The sequence below is a fragment of the Nothobranchius furzeri genome, chromosome 1, assembly GCF_043380555.1.
Source record: "Nothobranchius furzeri strain GRZ-AD chromosome 1, NfurGRZ-RIMD1, whole genome shotgun sequence".
NCBI lineage: Eukaryota > Metazoa > Chordata > Actinopteri > Cyprinodontiformes > Nothobranchiidae > Nothobranchius > Nothobranchius furzeri.
Genome location: NC_091741.1, coordinates 88,156,786 through 88,177,928, shown reverse-complemented (window position 1 = coordinate 88,177,928; position 21,143 = coordinate 88,156,786). Strand labels below are relative to the sequence as shown.

At 43.8% G+C, this 21,143-nt stretch overlaps 1 protein-coding gene across 1 annotated transcript; it reads left to right on the top strand.

Moving 5' to 3' along the window:
* Positions 1 to 10,640: 10,640 nt before the first annotated feature.
* On the top strand, positions 10,641 to 20,178 carry LOC107374676 (inositol-trisphosphate 3-kinase A). The gene is made up of 8 exons (XM_070555854.1): positions 10,641 to 10,719; positions 16,436 to 16,520; positions 16,957 to 17,170; positions 17,507 to 17,697; positions 17,768 to 17,869; positions 19,068 to 19,215; positions 19,470 to 19,563; positions 19,655 to 20,178. Exons 2-8 carry the CDS (start codon positions 16,463 to 16,465, stop codon positions 19,901 to 19,903), a joined length of 1,056 nt encoding a protein of 351 aa, XP_070411955.1. The 5' UTR covers positions 10,641 to 10,719; positions 16,436 to 16,462; the 3' UTR covers positions 19,904 to 20,178.
* Positions 20,179 to 21,143: the final 965 nt, after the last annotated feature.

Sequence of the window (21,143 nt, the reverse complement as noted above, 5' to 3'; positions counted from 1 at the left end):
TGCTCCACAACACTCTCTGCTGGCCTCTGGTGGTGTGCGGCTGGGTTGCAGGACTTGGGGCCTGCAGCAGGAGATCACCAGGAGAGCAGAGAGCAGAACCCCTGGGTTCGTCACAGGAAATAACTCAGAAGGACTTCAGCCTCCTCAGGAGGTGGAGGCGGCTTTGGCCCTTCTTATACAGAGCATCTGTGTTGTTGGACCAGTTCAGTTCATTGTTGAGGTGAACACCCAGGTGCTTATAGGTTTCCACCACCTCAATGCCTGCTCCCTGGATGTTTACTGGTGTGGTGAGTGAGGAGGAGTGTTTCTCCAGAAGTCAGTCACCATTTCCTTTGTCTTACCGGTGTTCAAGTGAAGGTGGTTCCGCTCACACCAGTCCACAAGGTCCATGATGACTGAGCTGTACTCCAGGTCATTCCCCTCAGACACACAGCCGACAATGGGCGAATCATCAGAGAACTTCTGGAGGTGACAGCTGCTGATGGATTGATTCCTCATGCTTCCAGATAATTCTTTCACTTATCCAGGTGTGCAGCCATGCGGTTCATTGTGATTCAGACTGCGAAATGTGAAATTCACAGGTATTTTTCTGAAAATGGCATTTTATCTATGCAAACAAGCTTTTGTGGTAAAAATAAAAACAAGAGTGAGATGATGTGTCCTCTAACCCTCTTCACTGATTAGAGACTCCTAAATATGAAGGCAATGTTGCCCTCATTTGTCTAGTTTTTTTTTTCAAAAGCAAAAATAAACTCCAAGTGAAGCTTGGAAAAACTAGAATATGGTTTAAAAGTCCATTTATTTCAGTAATTCATCTTCGAGGCCATCTAAAGGCTCAGGAACACTTTGCAGGTGTTTTGGATTCATTAGCTGATCAGAGTGTGACACTTTGAGTCTAGAATATTAAACTTTTTCACAATTATCTAATTGTCTGACATTTTGAATGTGGGGTTGTTTATCCGCTGTAAGACATAATCATCACAATTATAACAAATAAAGGCTGAAATATCTGGATTTGCATGGAATGAGTCTATCTCAGATATTAGTTTAACCTTTTAATTTTTATTACTGACAAACTTTTGCACCATATTCTAATTTTTTGATTTTCACCTGTGGATGTTTTATGTTGGTCTTCTAGATTGTTTAAATTCAAACATTTTCTCTGGAGAAATGTGCTGTGTGTAACTCTCCAGAGACCTCCTGGTGCTCAAACATCATCACACCTCACATATAAGAATTAAAGTTATCTTTGTGACTTTTAGACCTTCTTTAGAGACTCACACTCATCATCTTTACTGCTTCATCCTCAGGAAACTTGTGTCCAACTCCTTTTGCAAGATGTGAGGGTATCAATACACCTGTCCACAACCTCAGCAGTCATACTCCAAACTCCCAAGAGCTGTCAGAAACAAAATTGTAGACCTGTACCAGTCTGGGCAGACTGAATCTGCAATAGGTAAGCAGCTTGGTTTGAAGAAACTGTGGGAGCAATTATTAGAAAGTGGAAGACATTCAAGACCACTGATAATCTCCCTCGATCAGGGGCTCCATGCAAGATCTCACCCCGTGGGGTCAAAATGATCACGAGAACGGTGAGCAAAAATCTCAGAACTACACGGGGGGACCTAGTGAATGACCTGCAGAGAGCTGGGACCAAAGTTACAAAGGCTACCATCCATAACACACTACACCCATAGGGACTCAAATCCTGCTGTGCCAGTACATGTGCAGGCCCATCTGAAGTTTGCTAGAGAACATTTGGATGATCCAAAAAAGGACTGGGAGAATGTCTAATGGTCAGATGAAACCAACATAGAACATTTTGATTAAAACACTACTGTCTGTGTTTGGAGAAGAAAGAATGCTGTAAAGCATGGGGGTGGAAACATCATGCTTTGGGGTTGTTTTTCTGCAAAGGGATCAGGATTATTGATCTGTGTAACAGAAAGAATGAACGTGCATTGTCAGATTTTGAGTAAAAACCTTCTTCCATCAGCAAGGGCATTGAAGATGAAACATGGATGGGCCTTTCAGCATGACAATGATCCCAAACACACCGACCAGGTAATGAAGGAGTGGCTTCATAAGAAGCATTTCATGGTCCTGGAGTGGCCTAGCTAGTCTCCACATCTCAACCCCCGTAGAAAATCTTTGGAGGGAGTTGAAAGTCCATGTTGCCCAGCAACAGCCCCAAATCATCGCTGCTCGTGAGGAGATCTGCATGGAGGAATGAACCAAAATACCAGCAACAGAGTGTTAAAACCTTATGAAGACTTACAAAAAATGTTTGACCTGTCATTGCCAAGAAAGAGTAAAAGTACAAGTAAGAGTACTGAGATGGACTCTTGTTATTGACTAAATACTTCTTTCCACCATAATTTGCAGATCAATTCTTTAAAAATCAGTTCATGTTAATTTCTGGATATTTTTTCTCCTTTTGTCCCTCATAGCTGAGGTACACCTATGATAAAAAGGACAGACCTCTGTCCCACTGTAGAGAACCTGTTAAAGTCGATATTAAAAACAAACAAATGTCAAGTTGTGTTTAAAGCTTCTTCAACTTTCTGCATGTTACCCCCCCCCCCCCCCACACACACACACACACACAGACTAAATTTGAAGAAAACCCTGCAGTTTCAGAAGTTCAGATTGTTTGACAGCTCCAGACAGTGAAACCAATTTTATTCCACCGCTCAGAGCGCTGTGTGATGCTGTCATTCCTGAAAGTCATCCCGCCCTGTGGCACTGTTGGCTGAATTCTATTAGCCAGCCCCAGATGAAGTCTTTGGAAACTTCACGTCACTGCATGCAAAATGTGGCTCTAGCAGAAAGAATGGAAGCAAGCTGTTCAGTGTCAGGCACAAGATTTCTGTAGAAGACGACAAGGTGGAGACGGGTCAGTGAGTCAGAATTGGTTTTGTTTCCCCATTTGTGTCTTATTTAGATGACTTGTAAATGTTTTGACTTTTTCTTTTACGCCTGTACGTCCATTTCCTGATTAGTATTCAAAACTGTTCTTTGTAAACATTTCCCTGTTGCACAAGCACATGTTGTGTCCATGGAACAGAGTCACACTCTCTGCTCCACACGGGACACAGAAATGGACTCTGCAGATGACAGCAAGCACATGGAGAGGATGGAGATGGAAACAGAGGACGTAGACTTGTGCATCAGCGTCCCCGCTAGGAAATACCAACACCTGTCCAGAGAGGGGTTCAGCAGCTGCAGTGGGAGCAGAGCAAGATTCAGACCCAGACTCCAGGCCACTAAAAGCTTTCCTCCTTACAGTCAGTGTATTGGTGGACTAGGAGGAGATGGAGATTGGAAAAATGAGCCCATGGCAGAATCAAACGTGGCGTCCCAGCCAAAAGAGAGGGGTGATCTAAGTGAAGATGTGAAAAGGAAACCAGATGTGGCTGCCAAGTGTTCAAGAGATGCGCTCAGGACCAAACAGAGGTTCAGGATGAAGGATATGTCAGGGAGCAGCTTTGATGGGGGCACGGTTGAGTCGGAGAAAGGCAGATTGAGTGGGAAAAGAAGAGTGGAGGAGGGTGGTGAAGAAATGGAGAACAACACTGAAGAGAGAAAAGGGGGGTCGAATAGTGAGGGAAAACACGGGAGGGTGGCAAGCTGCACTTTAGAGAAAAAAGAAGAGGAAGGAGGCAGGGAGACCTATTCTCCTTTAGCGGTGCAGCAGGACAACAACTGCAGCATGGAGACCTCTGAGGGGCAGAGTGTGGAAACACACCGGCATCCAATCCTCTCCAAACTGTTGCACTCCTCCACCTCCTCCTCCTCCTGTTCCTCCATCAACCTCTCATCAGATGAAAGCGATGAATTCTTCAGTGAAGGAGAAGATGCTGCTTCCAAAAGGAAGACCTTCAGGAAGGTGAGAACTCCTAATCCAGGATACTTGAATGCACTTAAAAATAATGTGTTTTTGTCACTTTTAACACACGGACATGCTCTCTGTGCACCGGGCTGCTCTGGTTTTCCATGGAAGAGAAGTAAAACCATGTTTCTCAACTGTTCTTTGCACCTGTGGTCCTGCTGATTTGCATGGGCTTGAAAGAGGACTTTGACAAGGTCAGATTTGAATGGCGTTTGCATGGCTGGCTGCTGCTCCTGCAGTAGATACGAGTAAAGGGAGGAGCAGATGATGGGAAGACAGCTAAAAACTGCATGTTTATTCTGTTTGCTGAGAGTTTGCATTATTGACATGTAAAAAATTTCACATATGAAAAATTTGTTTTAACATATTTTATTTACTGCTGCATTTTTATTTTAGCTGCGTTCAGCTGTTTTGTACCCGTGTCTCTACTGAGCATGCTCACATCTGATTCGGCTATTTGTTTTTAACTTTTTCAGCACCTCGTCCAAGTGTGGAAGCAGCTGTTTTGTGAATATACAAAGTAGATCTTAAGGTTACAGCTATGCTCTGTGTTACGGGACAATAACTGTGAACACTTTTAGATCTTCTGGTGTGCCCAGAGTGTTTTGGTGCATTTTCAGTGGGCGTTGAGGCCAAATTAAACTAATTTATCGTGGCAGCAGCAGGCAGATATGAAAGAATCTGGAGGTATGCTCCTCTTGACTTTTGTGTGCTTTTCAGAGGTGAAATCGAGCAATGAATAAATACGCGTCATACCATGGTAAAGCATATAATAAAAGATGAGTAATTTACACAGCTTTATTAAATTGGATGTTTTGACCCATAACAGCTGTGAATAATAACCTTGACGATGGAGGAACATAATTTAGGCGTTCAGTGTTTGTCTGCTCTGGAGTGGTTCTCTTATCAGTCTGATCGTTCCTTACCTGTGGCTGTCTCCAAGTTTTGGTCCTCCACCACCTCCCTCGCCCATAATATTCCACAAGGTTCTGTGCTGGGGCTTCTACTTTTCCTCCTCCATCTGCTTCTTTTCTGAGCTCCTTTAAAACCCCAACCCATCAAAAAATAGAAAATTCTGAGTTTTGGAACTGATATATTTATTGACCCTTTTAACAAAATCCACCTTTTATTTGTTTTGCTAAATCATGTCGTATATGGGATATTTTCTGTATCACATTTGACACGGTGGGTGTCTTTGCAACTTTTTGTTAACATTAATGTTCATTCTATACAAAAAAATTTGTTCATAACATTTTACAGTTATGGAACATGTTTTTTCAAAAAAAAATCCACATAACACTTTTCACAGCCTTTTCATTTCACATTGTGGTAGGCAGAAAAACAATTTATTTCATGTTCAGGCAAAAATGCACCTTACACTTCCCACAGTAGACATGTGAAAAGTGATTGCCTGTGCAGTGCTTGCATCTCTGTCAGGTTTCCCATGTAGGAAAATGGTCCATCCCATCCTTTCTCACGTCAGGAGGTACATTGCAGCATGGCCTTTTACGGGGCGGTGTAGGAGTCGCCTCAGGGGAGGATAGTGTCCTACCACACTTAGCTTTTCGGAATCAGAAAAGCTTTATTTGTCCCAGGAGGGGGAAATTAGAGTTTCAGTACACACAATTCAGAGATCAGATATACATGGGCAAGACACGTGACAAGAATTGGTGACTGTGGTCATTCGCAACCTGAGTCGTGCTACCTTAATAGAGAGAAAAAAGATAACGTGAGGAATGGATTCGGGAGGAGGGGAATAAATGGCACTTCATAGCTACTCTCCCCCCAGGAGGGCAGCTTTGCTCTGCGAAAAAAACACCTCAACAGATAGCAACAGATAACACAACACAACATCACAATAGGAAGCAGGGGGGGTGGGGGGGTGGGGGGGGTGGGGGGGGGGCTGGGATCCTGTTCCCCCACCGAGAGCAGCCATGTACAGCACTCAACCACTGTAGCCACAGGTGGGAGGGAGCTCTCGGGAGGAGCGCAGAGCACATTTGACTCCTGCAGGTTGATGACCTCGCCAGGCTGAAATCCACCAATCTGAAGGGGGGGGGGGGGGGGTCGGGGTTTCACAGCATCTGTCTGCATTCCTTCCTTCGTGGGGGTTTGTTGTTAGCATCTAGAAGGCTGCCAGGGCGTCAGATTCGTATAGCAAGACTTTGTTTGGGTCAGGCTGAGATAATTTTCCTCTCTGCCTTCAGTCTGTAACTGATCATTCAAGTCTTCCAGTGAAGCCAATTTTTTTTTTTTTACATCTCCACACTGTCCGGTGACCCTCTCCGAGATGACGTCCATTTTGCGCACTAATACCGGTATCGCAGCTAGGACATTGTCCAGCTTGCGATTCACCTCGAGTAACGTCCCAGTCTGTGAGGTCTCCACACGGACGGTGCTCTCCGTGGGCGCGGGTCACCCTCCAATCGCTCCCGTCTTCCCCAATTTCCAGAAAACCAGATATCCTCCCACTCCAATCAGAAGAAATCCAGTGATCATTAGGCCAAACATCCACACGTCTTCGACGTCCTCAATGGACAGCTTGGAGAGGCATACGATCTTCCACTCTTTCCAGGAATCCACCGCATGTGTCCCTTGCGGGCAAGTGGGAGCACCCTGCTCCGTTCTCATTGTTGAAAAAATCTTATCGCGTTGAACGACCATTTTATCAAATCCATTTCTAAATAGGGTTCTCAAAAGAAATGCAGAGAAGCGCTCTGTGGGCAGACAGGACAAAGAGCCTTGGGAGAAAAAAAAAAAGATAAGGGAGCAGAAAGAAGCGCCTGTTCTCTGCGAGTGCCAGAAGAAGTACTGCGCTTGTGAGAGAAGTAGCAACCAAAGCCTCAAACCTTCGCAAAGCCATGGGTTACTTCTGGGGCTCAAGCTTTTTCTGGTGTCTTCTGTAGAAGTTCCATGTGTTGACGACTACCACTGTAACAGTGTGCCACCAGATAATCATGTACCATCTTCGGGATCTGAAGCTGAACTTGTAAAGTGCGGACAGCATATCAAGAAGATCATCATCATCATCATTTCTCTTTGTGCCAGGAGGCACATAAGGCAAGGACATCATTTTTCCACTGGGATCGATTTCCAGCTGCACTTCTTGTTGAGTTCCATGAACACCAGCCTGCTCTGTTTCTCTCTGCCTCAGCCACTTGCCGCCAAGTTGTTTTAGGTCAGCCTCTTTTCCTTCGACCTTCGGGCGCCCAACCTAGAGCCACAGCGCAGTCGCTCGTCTCCTCCTTTCGCAGCACATGGCCGATCCAGTTCCATCTCCTCCTCCTCACCTCATCGCTGATCCTCTCTGTCTGTGCCATCTCTAGCACTGTCTTGTTGGAAACATGCTGTTGCCACCGGATCTTAAAGATCCTCCTTAGGCACTTCGTTTGGAAGGCGTCGAGTTTCTTTTCTTCTCCCTTTGTCAGTTTCCATGTCTCACATCCATATAGTAGCACTGACAGTACGAGGCTTTTGAACAGAGAAGTCTTTGTCTTTTTGCTGATGTCACTGGCCATCCAGATGTTTGAAAGCTGTTTGTGCCTTACACTTGCCAAGCCGACCCTCCTCTTGATATCCGCTGTGCCTCCACCATCTTTAGTGACACTTGCCCCCAGGTATGTGAAGCTCTCCACCTCCTCCACTTCTCTTTCTCCCACTTTCAGCTTATCTTCCCTCTTACTGTTCACCTTCATGATTCTACACTTTCCAGCATTCAGCCTCAGTCCAACTTTAGCTGCATACTTCTCCAGCCTAGTTGTTTTGTGTTGAAGATGTGCCATTATTGAGGACAGTAGGGCAATGTCATCTGCATAGTCTAGGTCCTCCAGCATGGTCACGAAGTTCCATCAAGAAGATCAACACCTCCCATAAACATGTTGTAAGTTTCAACAATCGCTGGCCTGGGAACCATTATGTGAGTTTTGGACTTGCGATCCCAGCGTTTCACATTCCCCTCAGGTTCAATGCCCTCAGGTTCAATGCCAACAAAAGAGGAAATCAGGTTGACTTGTTTGTTGTCATACCATCTTACAATGATCTTGTCCTGGTCCACTCTAAAATCCACTGAACCTCTTCCCTTTTTCGTCAGTTCTTTATCATCCATCATGTTACAGTCTTTCACCCTGTTCATCCAGATCGTACCGATGAAATGGATTCCTCACTCTTTTAGGCACTGCACCAGGGGAACTGATGAAAAGTAGTTGTCTGCAAAGACCTTGTGATTTTTTTCCTGCTGGAAGTGTTGATGTCATTTTCAGCACAACTTCTCCTGTTACACCAACTTCAGACTTTTCTTTCTCTGGATTTTCTGCACCTTGACAAACATCAAAGTCGTAAAGAAAGCCACTTTGTCCAGCAAGTCCCACGTGAGGGATCATGCCAAATGAGTGGAGGAACACAGGCAATTTCCAAAACTCTTTAATTTCCTTTTTGTTTTAAAATACCGTAAATCCTCTAATACAGGCCCGGGCCTGTATTTGACTCAAGCTCATCAAGCTCCAGGCCTTTATTGGAAGGAGGGCCAGTATTACAGGCAGGCCTCTATTTCTATTTGAGCAAAATGAACTAATGGTTCGCTGGAGTTTTTGACAATTAAAAGTGCGCCCACATTTTCAAAGTTAAACACATTTCTTTTAACAACGGTAGTTTCTGCTTCAGTCCTCTCCCCCCTCCCCCTGCTTCAGCCCCCTCCCCCCTCCCCCTGCGCAGCGGCCGCAAACTCACTGATGCGCCTGCAGCCTCTCGGAGTTCCTGCTGCTCTAAACATTAAAATAATTATTTCATTTTCTGTTCTTCACTTCTGATGACCTTCAATGGTGTCTGTTTGTTGCAACCAGCAGGTACAAAAACTAACTTGTTTTTATTTGACTATTTTTCTGTCCTGTATCTGTTTATTATCTTCCTGCATCTCCTCTCAATCCTAAAGAAAAACTGCTACCTGGGTTCATATATATTCACCTCATGAGTTACCTTTGAACTGCAGTTCTAAAAGATCTACCGACCGCAAAAACAGCGGAGCGCTTGCTGTTTGGCGGCTGTATCAGTGATCAGTGCGTCGGAGGACAAGGTGATGCGCGCAGCGCCCCGCTCCACAGCATGCAGCGAAACACATCAGGCGCAAATAAAAGACAGAAAACATTAAAGGAAATGAACTGACATGAACGATCGCGTGTTAAATTAGTTTTTGAGGTGGCGACACCTGATTGTTACTGTGGCCGTGCTTAGGAGGCAGATCTACCGACCGCGAAAACAGCTGAGCGCTCCCTGCTATGATCTGTGCGTCGGAGGACAAGGTGAAGCGCCCCGCTCCACAGCAGCGATACACATCAGGCGCAAATAAAAGACAGAAAACATTAAAGGAAATGAACCGACATGAACGATCGCGTGTCAGTACCTACGGTCTGGCACTTGAGTTTTACCCCCAAAAAGAGAATGTGATCATACGATAATTCAATAGGGAGCGTGGTTTCACAGACGCGGAAGTGATAGCATCGGTGAAACGCCGGCTGATCTAGGAAACCCCCGAGCGTTCGAGCGTCAACGAAGTGACACGGAAATGCCGGGCTTTCCAGAAGTAAGTAAGATAACTTACTATGAGCTGATAGTTCGTTGGATTGATCGATACGTTGGAAACTCTGATCGTGAATCTGAAGAAACGATGACTGAGTGGTGAGCTAGAAAGGCGACTTCCGTTTATAGCCGCGGTTTGTGACGTAGGTGCGACGTGAAGGGAATCCCCGCGAGGGGCATGCTGGGAGTCCCTACTTCGCGGATTTTCACCTATCGCGGCCAGGTCTGGAACGCATCTACCGCGATAAACGAGGGATTACTGTAGTTCATACACCCCCTACTGCTGCTCTCCAGAGTGTTCTGCAGCATAATCAGCATGTTCTCTTTGAACTTGATAGTGTAATGACCTGACTGGGGTTGTAAGCCAGGTGCATTCTGGGTATTGTGTTATATGTGTTTCCTATCGTTCTGCTAGTTCCTATGTGCTGATTTGCGTGTTGTGTGAGTGTTATGTAAGCCACAGGGAAGGTGATCTGTGTTCTGTGGAGCGGGTTGAATTAGCATGGTTAACTGACACCGTGACTCTGTGTGGTAGGAGCGTGATAGAGGATCGTGTCTGTAGCGTTACAAAGCGTTGAAGAAAAAGCTTAAAAAAGGTCTGCGTGAACTTCTACTGCCTCATGCTGGTTGATTTGGGGACTATAACCCTGCCGCTGAGACGCTCGTACTAGCTTGTTACCAAATTCCATCCGGCCACAATAAGAGACCGGCCATTATTTACCTCCGCTGACTCTGACACCGGCCAGAATTGGAGACCCGGCCTTTAATTGAATACCGGCCTGTATTAGAGGATTTACGGTATCCTCTCAAAAACAGCTCGAGCTCATAAAAGAGGTCAAGCAAACAAACTGAAACTCAATAGACTTCTAACTTAACATACTGACTGACTGAAACCATAACCGACCTAACAAACAAAGACACACAAGGGTATATATACACACTGGCTGATCAGACCATATGAACAATAGGGATTACTAGACAAACATTTACTAACTAAAACTAAAACCACAAATCAGTACAGTCAGATTGTTAATAAACCTCAACACCCTAACCCATAAACTTAACTATTTAACTTCAAACTTAAATTAACTAACATGTGACAAAATAATAAACTAAAGGAAATCCTTCAGCCCCCTCTCCAGGGAGCTATTGGTTTGGCCCCATCAGCTCCTCCTGTATTTAGCTGACAGAACCCCTTCAACCCTGTTTGCCTGTCCCATCTCAGGAAGCAGGAAGTGGAGAACCTCTCAGCACCGGTAAGAGAAAACAAATCAACTTAAATTGAACAAAATGAAAGGCATAAAATACAGCAGTTAACTAAATGTGCGCGCTTACAATTAGAACTAATGCATTTAAGCCATCTAAACAATAAATCCCAAGAAATATAAACATACAAACTGCAATCATAAAAGTGCAAGAGTGTACTAACGTTCACCGTTGTGTTGACATGGATGTGGCCATCACATCCCCACATCTTGAATCCCCATTTGTGAGGTTTTTAAGGCATGTAGACACGCAGATTAGCCTTTCCCTTGAAGGACACCATAATTTCATAATTTTTTTTTTACAAACACTGTATAACTAATACTTCTGGACAGGGTATGGATTACACAGAGGCTTCTGGGGAGTCCAGTTATGGGGGTGGGGTGTGTTGTGTTTTGCCTTGGCCCCCAAAATATCTTGAAACGGCCCTGCGGTGTGTGACTGAATTTTTAATGTGATCTGAACTGTATCAGATGTATAAATATTACATGTGCATAACTTATTGTTTTATACAGGTAAAAACATGTAGTGAAGATAAATCTACCAACATTTTACTTTTCAACACTTTGATTTGTTTTCTTGTTTTTATTTAACTATTTTCCTGCCCTGTCTGCATCTCCTCTAAATTCTCCAGAAAAACTGCTGCCTGGATTCTTACTTTTTCACCTCATCAGCTACTTTTGAGCAGATCAAAGGGATCTCCTGACCGCAAAGCGGAGAGTGCGTTTCGATGCTGCGTCAGTGAGGTGAAATCACCGCAGTGCAGGTGATGAGCTCCGCAGTGGCAGAGCGCTTCAGGCACAATAGAAAGTAGAGAATATGGGCAGACATGAACCATCGTGTGTTAATTATAGTTATTTGGTTGCGCCGCTTTGAGAATGGACCGTGTGCTGGACGCAGCTGCATGGAGCGCACCAACGATCAGTGCTCTGCTGCTCTCTGTGCTCTCCGCTGAGTCCATATAAATGATGTAATATAGAAACCTTTTTTCCAGCTCTCCTCGGATGTGTAGGATATCCACCTCCCCCATAATTCGATCCCTGCTCCTGGATGAAAAACCAGGCATTTTCAACAACACCCCCCACCCCCCACCCCCCGACACACACAAGCACACACCCCGGACAGAGAGTGAAAAATGGACATGTCCAGAGAAAAGAGGATGTATGTTCTTGGTCTGTGTGTGCATAAAGCGGTACAAATGGTAATGCTGCTGGAATTAATTTTATCCTTCTCAATAGCCAACACATTCTCACACCCTAAGCGTTGAAAAATTACGCCGTGTGACCAAGCGTATGCTGGGAGCCCCTGTGTGTCGGGAGGCGACGCGCTGTGCCAGGGCGTCATTTTTCGATGCTTAGGCTGTGAGAATGTGTTGCTGCAGGTGCTCTCCATGTCCAAAATGTGCGTAAGCCAGGTCCTTATTCAACTTAAAGCTGCACACATTTTTCCACCTTGCTTTTTTTTATAAATCCCAAAGTTTTACGCAGTTTTACGGCCCAGTTTGTGCATAAGCAAGCTTTATAAATGAGGCCCCAAGTTTTTAAGGAAAGTGTTAAAGAGCAAGTCACCCCCAAATCAACAATTTTTTTCTGATAAACTCTATAAATGCGTGTCTAATCGTGCTGCAGACATGTGTAGACAATAGTTTTGTACTTTAGTGCATTTTAGTTAAAAATTAAATTTTCTGCCTGAAACTGGCAGTGTTGTGCCGTTGTCAGGTAAAAACTCTTCACTGCATTTGAATTTAAATCTGTCACCGCTATTGGCTAAGAGGTATGCTATGATGTAAACTGGTACATTATGATGTCACAATGTCGTGAGAGTGTGTATTTGTTAGTGGCTCCACCCTCTCGGTCTGCTAGGCAACAGCATTTGTTGCATTTTTCAAACATGAAGTGGGAGTGAAGTACGCTTCTTGTAAGGGGTGACTTGCTCTTTAATCATGTTGATGAGATACAGGTCTCAAAATCTCATGTAACAAATATGATACAAATGGCATTATAGGGTTTTTAAGGAATATCCTACCATCTTTACCCAGATGACATCCAGCTGTACATCTCTTTTAAGCCCCATAAGATTGAGACTGAGATCCTCATCGGTGCCCCAGACAAGCTGGTTACCAAAGTCAGAGACTCTCTTGGTCAGCTTGCTTCTCACACCAAACCCTCTGTCAGGAATCTTGGCGTGACCTTTGACCCAGCTCTCACCGTGGATTCTCATGTCAGTTCTCTTGTTCGCTCTTCCTTCTTCCATCTCAGGGACATTGCTAAGCTGAGTCCCATTCTGTCTCGCTCTGAACTTGAGACAGTTATCCACACCTTCATCTTCTCACGCTTGGACTACTGCAACTCTCTTTTCACGTGTCTGAGCAGAACCTCCCTGAACCGTCTACAGGTGGTTCAGAATGCCTGTGCTCGGCTTCTGAACAAGTCCTCCAGACACACCCACATCACCCCGCTTCTCCTCCAGCTTCACTGGCTGCCAGTCAACTTCAGGGTTCATTTCAAGATCCTGGTTCCGGGGCCTCATTCATTATCAAGCTTGCTTACGCACAAAACGGGGTCAGAAAACTGCGTAAGCAACTTTCCCCGCAAACTTTGGGATTTATGAAAGAAAACTTAGTGGAAAAATGTACGCAACTTTAAGTTGACTAAGGACCTTGCTTACTCACATTTTGGACATGGAGAGCACCTGCAGTGCTGCTGCTGAGAAGGATAAAATTATGAAATCCTGCAGCATTATCACTTGTACTGCTTCATTTTCACACAGAACAAGACTCTCCCACACACGTGCGTGCACAGACACACACACACACAACCTGAAGCGCAGAATAAGGAATGCAGAATATCAGCAGGGGGGCAGATTAAGACAAAATGTCATGCGTCTGTGACCGTGTGTGTGTCCTGTCACTGTGACCCAACTAATCATGTGCCCTTGCAACAAGGGAGATCTCCGTTTGGGTGACTGGTTAGTGTGCGTGACTTTCACCTGTGAGTCTGGGGATCGAATCCCGATTGAACTGTTTTTTTATATCCGCCACAGATCTCTCTGTAGAATTCACAGCATTGACGGCTTCAGCAACACTGTGCCATTCCGTGGATTTTCTTTTATTTGTTTTGCAAAAGCACTTCCTTTCATTTCTCCACCTCACCCACAAGTTCCTCAATTTCTGCTTCTGTGAAATAGCGCTTCCTTGATCTGCCTTGATCTATGGTCGCCATCGTCATTGGCGGAGCGCTGCAACAGCCGGCTTATGTATATGCATGAGATCCACAAGGCACTTTGCATTGACTGTTTATGGCAGTAAGTGGGCGTGGTGAGGGCTGACATGGTTTGGGGGATACATCTAACCCAAGACATGCAGAATCACAACAACTCACAGAATGATGGTAAAAAATTATATTTATTTAAAAACGGGAACAGAAGGCGCACTGGTAAGTCCAGTGGGGATCAAGAAACGGGAGCACAGCATCTGAGGAGGGGAGAGCAGATACAGGTGAGTCCAGGGAGGTAAGTCTTAACTTGGTGGGTGCAGAGAAAAGACTTACTGGGAGTTGGGGAAGCGCAGGAATGAGGGAGGGCAGGTCGAGAGCCGGGGTGTATCAAAGTGAGGGGTCCAGGAGAGGGAGCGTGAGGAGAGCAGGAGAGCGGGTCGGTTAGGAGGAATGGAGAACAGTTCAGAGCTGCGTCCAGAAGTCCTATGAGGCACAGGTGAGTAATCCTGAGGGGCCACTGAAACCAGAGACGTTCCAGAAACCAAGCTGTAGTAATCATCTGGCGTCGAGGTGTGTTCTCCATCCTCCTTATGTAGTCGGGCTCGCTGATTGCAAACCAAGTGCAGCTGGGAACCTCCCTCTCCTGCAACACTCAGCTCAAAGGTGGAATGTTGAGAGGAGTACTCACCCCGGCTCATGACAAGGGCGGGATGTGACTAAAAAGCAGCTGAGAACCTTTCTAGATAGCTTCTGATTTATGAAGCAGAGATTGCGTGCAGCACTGCGTACTCCATGTTTGATAGATCACAAACCTACTTGGCGTAAGTACTTTTTTTTGCTGAGCTTAAGTACGGTTTTAGTAAGGATTCTACGCAATGTTTGATAAAGGAGGCCCCTGGTCTATAGGGCCTTACATGGTCTGTGACAAATCAGGAAATGTATTTTGTCCTCATGGGCTCCTGTAGAAGGAAACATGGCATCTAATATGTCATCGCCCAGAGACTTAGACCTGCTCCCATGAATTTTACACCTGATTTTTATGATTATATGTTACAAAGCCGCCAATATTTTTCAACAACTGGGAATCATTTAATTCATTTTCAACAACATTTGGATGGATATTTCCAGAAATCAATGGTGAGAACTACACATTGTCTCTTTAATTGTTATTTTACACATTTATCTCTTCACTTGTTGCAAGTGATGAAAGGGAGTCTGATGTGCTTGTTATTTTTGCCAAAGTTTGCACTCCCCGGGGCTTTTTGACCCTAACGGGCTTAAGGTCTTACTCCAACACAAAAATACAGCTTGCTTGCAACAATTTAGGTATCTACTGTCCCCCATCGCCAGGAAACATACACACTGTCACATTAATCTTTTTTATTGTCATATTTGGTTTTTGTTCTCGTGAAGTTCACGGGACTTTTTTTTTTGAGAGGTGCTGAATAAAAGACTGTTTCTTGTTCTACTTCTTCTACGTGGGTGCAGAGGGTCAGATTTATGCAACTTGTGTGCAGCTAGATTGGTTTTAGGCGCAAGCATCATTTTTGATATTTGACCACTAATCAGATATAAAATTTCTGTCATGATTTTCTGTTTACTAGACAAGGCAGCTTTATTTTCTTTAGCACATTTCATACACGGAGGCAATTCAGTGTGCTTTCTATTCGTAAGAATAGCACGGACATTGAAATAACATGACAACACAATTAAAATATACAACAAATTTCAAATTAAGAATCAGAAAAAAATAAAGGTAAAGGGTGAACAGTTACAGTGAAGAAGGCGCAACATAAGAAACATTGATTCAAAGGCTAATGCATGCATGAAAGTTTTTACTTTTGCTTTAGAAGTTACTGGAGATGGGTCACATTAGATGTCACGAGGAAGCTGATTGCAGCTCTGTGCAGCATAGTATCTAAATACAGCTACTACTCTTCTCTTAGTTCTGGGAAATCTACTGAAACACATAAAAAAAAGCACTCCAATCAGGATTGTTTTCATTTCAATGTTAAAACCAAAAGAAAAAATTTGATGCTTTCACCCTTTTGGTGTTTGACTGCCTGTGTGCTCCTCAGAAAGGATGAGAGGGACTGACCAAGTTCTTCTTTTCAGTTCATGACTGCATCCTTGAAATCAACACAGTTTGAGCAGTTTAGTCCTGCGTGATTAGAAAACGTTGAGTTACTAGAAATGAATTAACGTTTTCACCTTGGAGATTCAAAGCTCATTTGTAGATTCTCCTTAAAATGAAAGCCAGACTTTAGGTAGGTTGATTTATAAAGTAAATTCATACAAAGAGGGAATTTAATGTGCTTTTCAGGTAACTCTAGCCCTACCACCCCCCCCCCCCCCCCCCCCGAAAAAGCTAAAAAAAAAAAGCTATAAATTTTTAAGTGAAAATAGACCACCATCAGCACACATATTTATTTCAGCTTTTCTCTGCCTTTTCCTGATGTAAAAACACTTTATCTGCTCTTCTTTTCCACCTCAGTCCCGCTCCTGGAAGACCTACTTGACCATGATGCACTGGTCACTTCGGCGGCAGAGCTCCTGGGTCCAGCTGGCTGGACATCAAGGCATGTGTGACTCAGATCACTATGACACTCACCACTCACACTCGCTCACACTTAGAGCCACACCATTTAGAGCCAGAACACGCATGTTTTTGGTCTGTGAGAGGAAACCGGAATATCCAGAGGTATCCCACACATGCATGAGGAAAATATGCTGATTCTACACAGCTGGGATTCAAACCTGCAACCTTCTTCCTGCAGGATAGCAGTGGTACCAATTGTGCCACCGTGCAACTTTTAACACACAGAAAAACAAATAAGGCCCATACTCATCTGTGCTGCTGCTGCTCAACAGATAATGCTCACATCAATGCCCTGCTGCTCTGAGTGGTTAAAACAGCCTCATTCAGTGTCACGTGGGAAGTGTCTAAAATCTTCAATACTTTTAATATTTTCCTTTTTTTTTTTTTGTCCTCTTGCTGCTCATTGGCATCATCAGGTAACTTCCAGGTGAGTAAAGTGGGGGAGGTGCTGAAAATGCACAGCAAGCCCGAGGCAAAGTGTCTGGAACGCCTGATGAGAGACACCTTGAGGCCGTTTGTCCCGCAGTACCACGGTCTGGTCACCAGAGGGGAGCACTGCTACATCCGCCTGGAGGACCTGCTCCATGGCCTGAGGAGGCCTGTTATCATGGACTGTAAGATGGGAGTCAGGTAGGCATCTGTATAGATCATTCAACGTCACGATGGACTTTCACATCAAAATATCAAATTAAAAAGTAATTTGTAGGCTGCAGCAAAAGATGGTGTTAAATTTGTGGTTTTAATCATTTACTCTCCATGAAAATCATTTGTTGTTTACGTGGGAATGAAATTTCTCAGGAACACCTCCACTGACCAAACGTCACCTGTATTTGCCCATTTTGTGATGTTAATTTTGAATTTGTCTTTGTTTCTCAAATTTGATGGCTCACTCTTGGTATTTTAAACAGCAATGTTCTTCTTGCATGCCAGTGCAAACCTTCTCACGCTGCTGTAAACTATTATCAGGACATTCCAGGAGGAGGAACTGATCAAAGCCCGGACCAAACCCACCCCGAGGAGCGACTTGTACCACAAGATGGTGAAATTAGACTCGTTAGCTCCAACAGAGGAGGAACATACACAGCAAGGGGTGACCAAATGGCGCTACCTCCAGTGGAGAGACGTCTGCTCTGGGCATCAGGATAGAAGGCATCATGGTAGGAGAGGAGGCCATATGGGTTACAGCGCCACCCTGTAGCTGTCTAATCTCTGTTTCCTGTCCCACAGATGGAGGACGGAAACGTCCAGCGGGATTTCAGAAAAATCCTGACTTTAACTCAGGTCACAGAAGCATTACTGTACTTCACCAGGAGTCAGCTGGTCACACTGGTTAGTTCTGCTTCTCATGGAAACACCAGTCACATCAAAGCTTTATTAATCCTGACAAACACAAAAACACAGCCAACTGTCAGCGCTGACCTTTAGACCTCAGGGTTACAGATGGCTGAAGTACAAAAACAATATTTGTTTTAAAGGGTTTTTTATGTTGTTCCTTTCTTGGTAAAAATCACAAGCACAGTCAAAATTTAGAATAAATAAAATAACAAATGAAATTTTAAGAGTAAAATAATAATAATAAACATTATAACATATTTAACATGTAACCTTTTGACAAGTCTTCTGCATTTTGAAATAAAGATTTTAAAGGACGTTTTGTAGATAAACCTTTTAAGCCAAACATAAACCACTACTGTGAAAGGAGCCTCGTCTGTTAATCAGCTTAGTACAGGTGTGTCCGAAGCACGGCCCTCGGAGTGATTTTGCGCGGCCCTCACCAGCGTTTTTAGAGTTGTGGAATTAAATCTCTCCAGGAGGCCTTTGATATAAATTCATATATGTTAACCCTCTCAAGCTCAAAATGAGTATTGATAAAAGGATAAACAACTAAGTCCTTCAGGGGAACTTCTAAGTTAAAAAATGCTCATGAAACACGTATGTGGAGTAACCAGGTAGGTAGGTTTCAACTGTTGTAAATCTGCAACGCCTGCCTCGAGTCCAGAGGGTTGATATTTTATGTTCAAATTTTTACTAATCTATCTATTTTAGGCCGTTTTTGGGCAGAACAAATGAAAAAAAATCTAAAATAATGTTTGCATTCCTAAAAAAAATTGTGGCCCATGAGGAGTTTTAAACTTCATGATTTTGGCCCTCGTCTTGAAAAGTTTGGACATCCCTGGCTTAGTATGTTTGATACTTTGAAAATTACAATAATGGTCCATCTATTATTTTTATTTCCATCCGTAATCTGCACCGTTTAATCCTCAGTAGGGTCACTGGTGTCTAACTCCAGCAGCCATCAGGCGAGAGGCTGAGGGACACTCTGGGCAGGTCTCCAGTCCATCACAAGGACTCACAGCAAAAAACAACCAGTCACACACTCACTCACACCTAGGGACAATTTAATCTCCAATAAGCTTGACATGCATCTTTTAACTCTGTGGGAGGAAATCAGAGAACACGCACACACACGCATGGAGGTGACATGGCAGAGCAGTTTAGTACCTGCCCCATTACCTGAGGGTTGCAGGTTCAAGTCCAGCTCAGTCTGTCACAGTCACTGTGTCCTTGTCCAAGACATTTCCCCCACCATGCCTGCTGGTGGTGGGTGGAGGGACCAGTGACGTCTGTTTACGGCAGCCTCACCTAGTGTGTCTCAGGGCAGCTGTGGCTATGATGTAACTCATCACCACCAGGGTGTGATTGTGTTAATGACTAGTTGTGTTGTAAAGTGCCTTGGGGGTGATAGAGCCCTAGAAGGTGCTGCATAAATACAGGCAATTTATTATTTATAACCTTTTACTCTCCAAATATATTGTATTATATTGTATCATATTACATTATATTATATTATATTATATTATATTATATTATATTATATTATATTATATTATATTGTATTGTATTGTATTGTATTGTATTGTATTATAAGGCCAAAGTTTGTGTATTTTCAGAGAGCATACCACTCCAGACTACTGGATCTGAAAGACGCACTGAGGGACTCATCGTTTTTCAGGACCCATGAGGTTGGTTAATAGATCATCTTAAAACCGAACACTCGCATCTCATTTAGATTTAGCTCATCCCATTGCCAATAATCTGTTTATCACTGATCAGGTGATCGGTAGCTCGCTTCTCTTTGTCCACGACCACAACAAGGCCAGCGTGTGGATGATCGACTTTGGGAAGACCACTCCTCTGCCCGACGCGTGGGAACTCCAACACACCGTCCCGTGGACTGAGGGCAGCAGGGAGGACGGCTACCTGATGGGCCTGACCTCCCTCATCGCCTCTCTAAGTCAGGCCATCAGCATGGCCTCTGGGCAGCAGGAGGACAGCTGTGTGGAGGAACAGTGTGATCCATGAAGATCTCTGTGTCTGTGACACAAAATAAACTGAGTTTCAGGTCAAGGCCAAAAAACCGTCAACTGTTGAGACACAAAAGGAGGATTTGTTGATCTGCCTTCAGAGACCGAATAGACTTCAGTGAAACTAAAACTCAGGGAGGATGTAAAGTGCAAGCCTGCTTTGTTTACCGTACATCTGGTATGTACGTATGTGAAAAATGTTTTTATTACCAGAAAGACTCATGAAATTTTTTGAGGGTTTTGTTGTCTTTATTAAAATTTTCATCACAAAAACATTGTTTTGTACTAGAATAATTCCTGCTCTCATTCGCACAACTGGTTGGAAACCTCGGGCTCTCCATGATTTAAATCAGCATGCATTAAAAAGGTTTTTAATTTAAGGAAACTGATCAGTAAATCAACTCATAAAAACCATGAGTTGTTTTTACAATATTTTTTAGTATTATGTGTATTTAACATAGTAGGTGGGTTTTTATTGTTGTTTTTCTTTATTTTTTCTTGCGTTTCTACGGCCCCGCCACGGTCTTCCTATTAGTACGTTTCCTATTACAGTAACTGTCAGACATCTAGACCGTGATAAAAAGTTAGAGGGAGAAGACAAACTGAGGAAACCCTTTATGATTTTGTAATTAACACATACATCACACCTTATTTCTGATGATTTATCACACGTTGAACCCCCACATTTTACTGATTGTTGTGAAAATGTTCTAAAATATCAGGATGTTCAGAAAAAGCTTACTAACTGCAGCTTCCAAGAGTTGGAAAGTAAGCCAATAAAATGGCCAAAGGGCACCTATATAGAGCCCAGAAAAAGATGAATGCTGTCTCAAAAATAGACTTCCTAAAGGATACTGGCAAGTGTCTTTAACTCCAGCTGCTTCAGAAATCTCTGCTTTTGTAACTCCAGACACGTTTCTCCAATATACAGTCATGCCGTTTGGAATGCAAAATGCTCCAGCAACTTTCCAACGCCTAATGAATGCAGTAACAGCTGGTTTGGGAAACTGTAGTACACATCTAGATGACATAGTTGTTCATACCTCATCTTGGGAAGATCACAAGGACTGGAGTTTGTAAAAGCTACCGTCACTTATTTAGGTAACGTTGTAGTACATGGTTATGTATGATGTTATCTGTTTAAATAGAGGTTCCTGTTGCAAGCCAGTTTACCGGGCTGGCTCCACTCCTCTAGATGCTATTCAAATCTCAGGGTTTGGCTTGTAATCGGTGTAGTG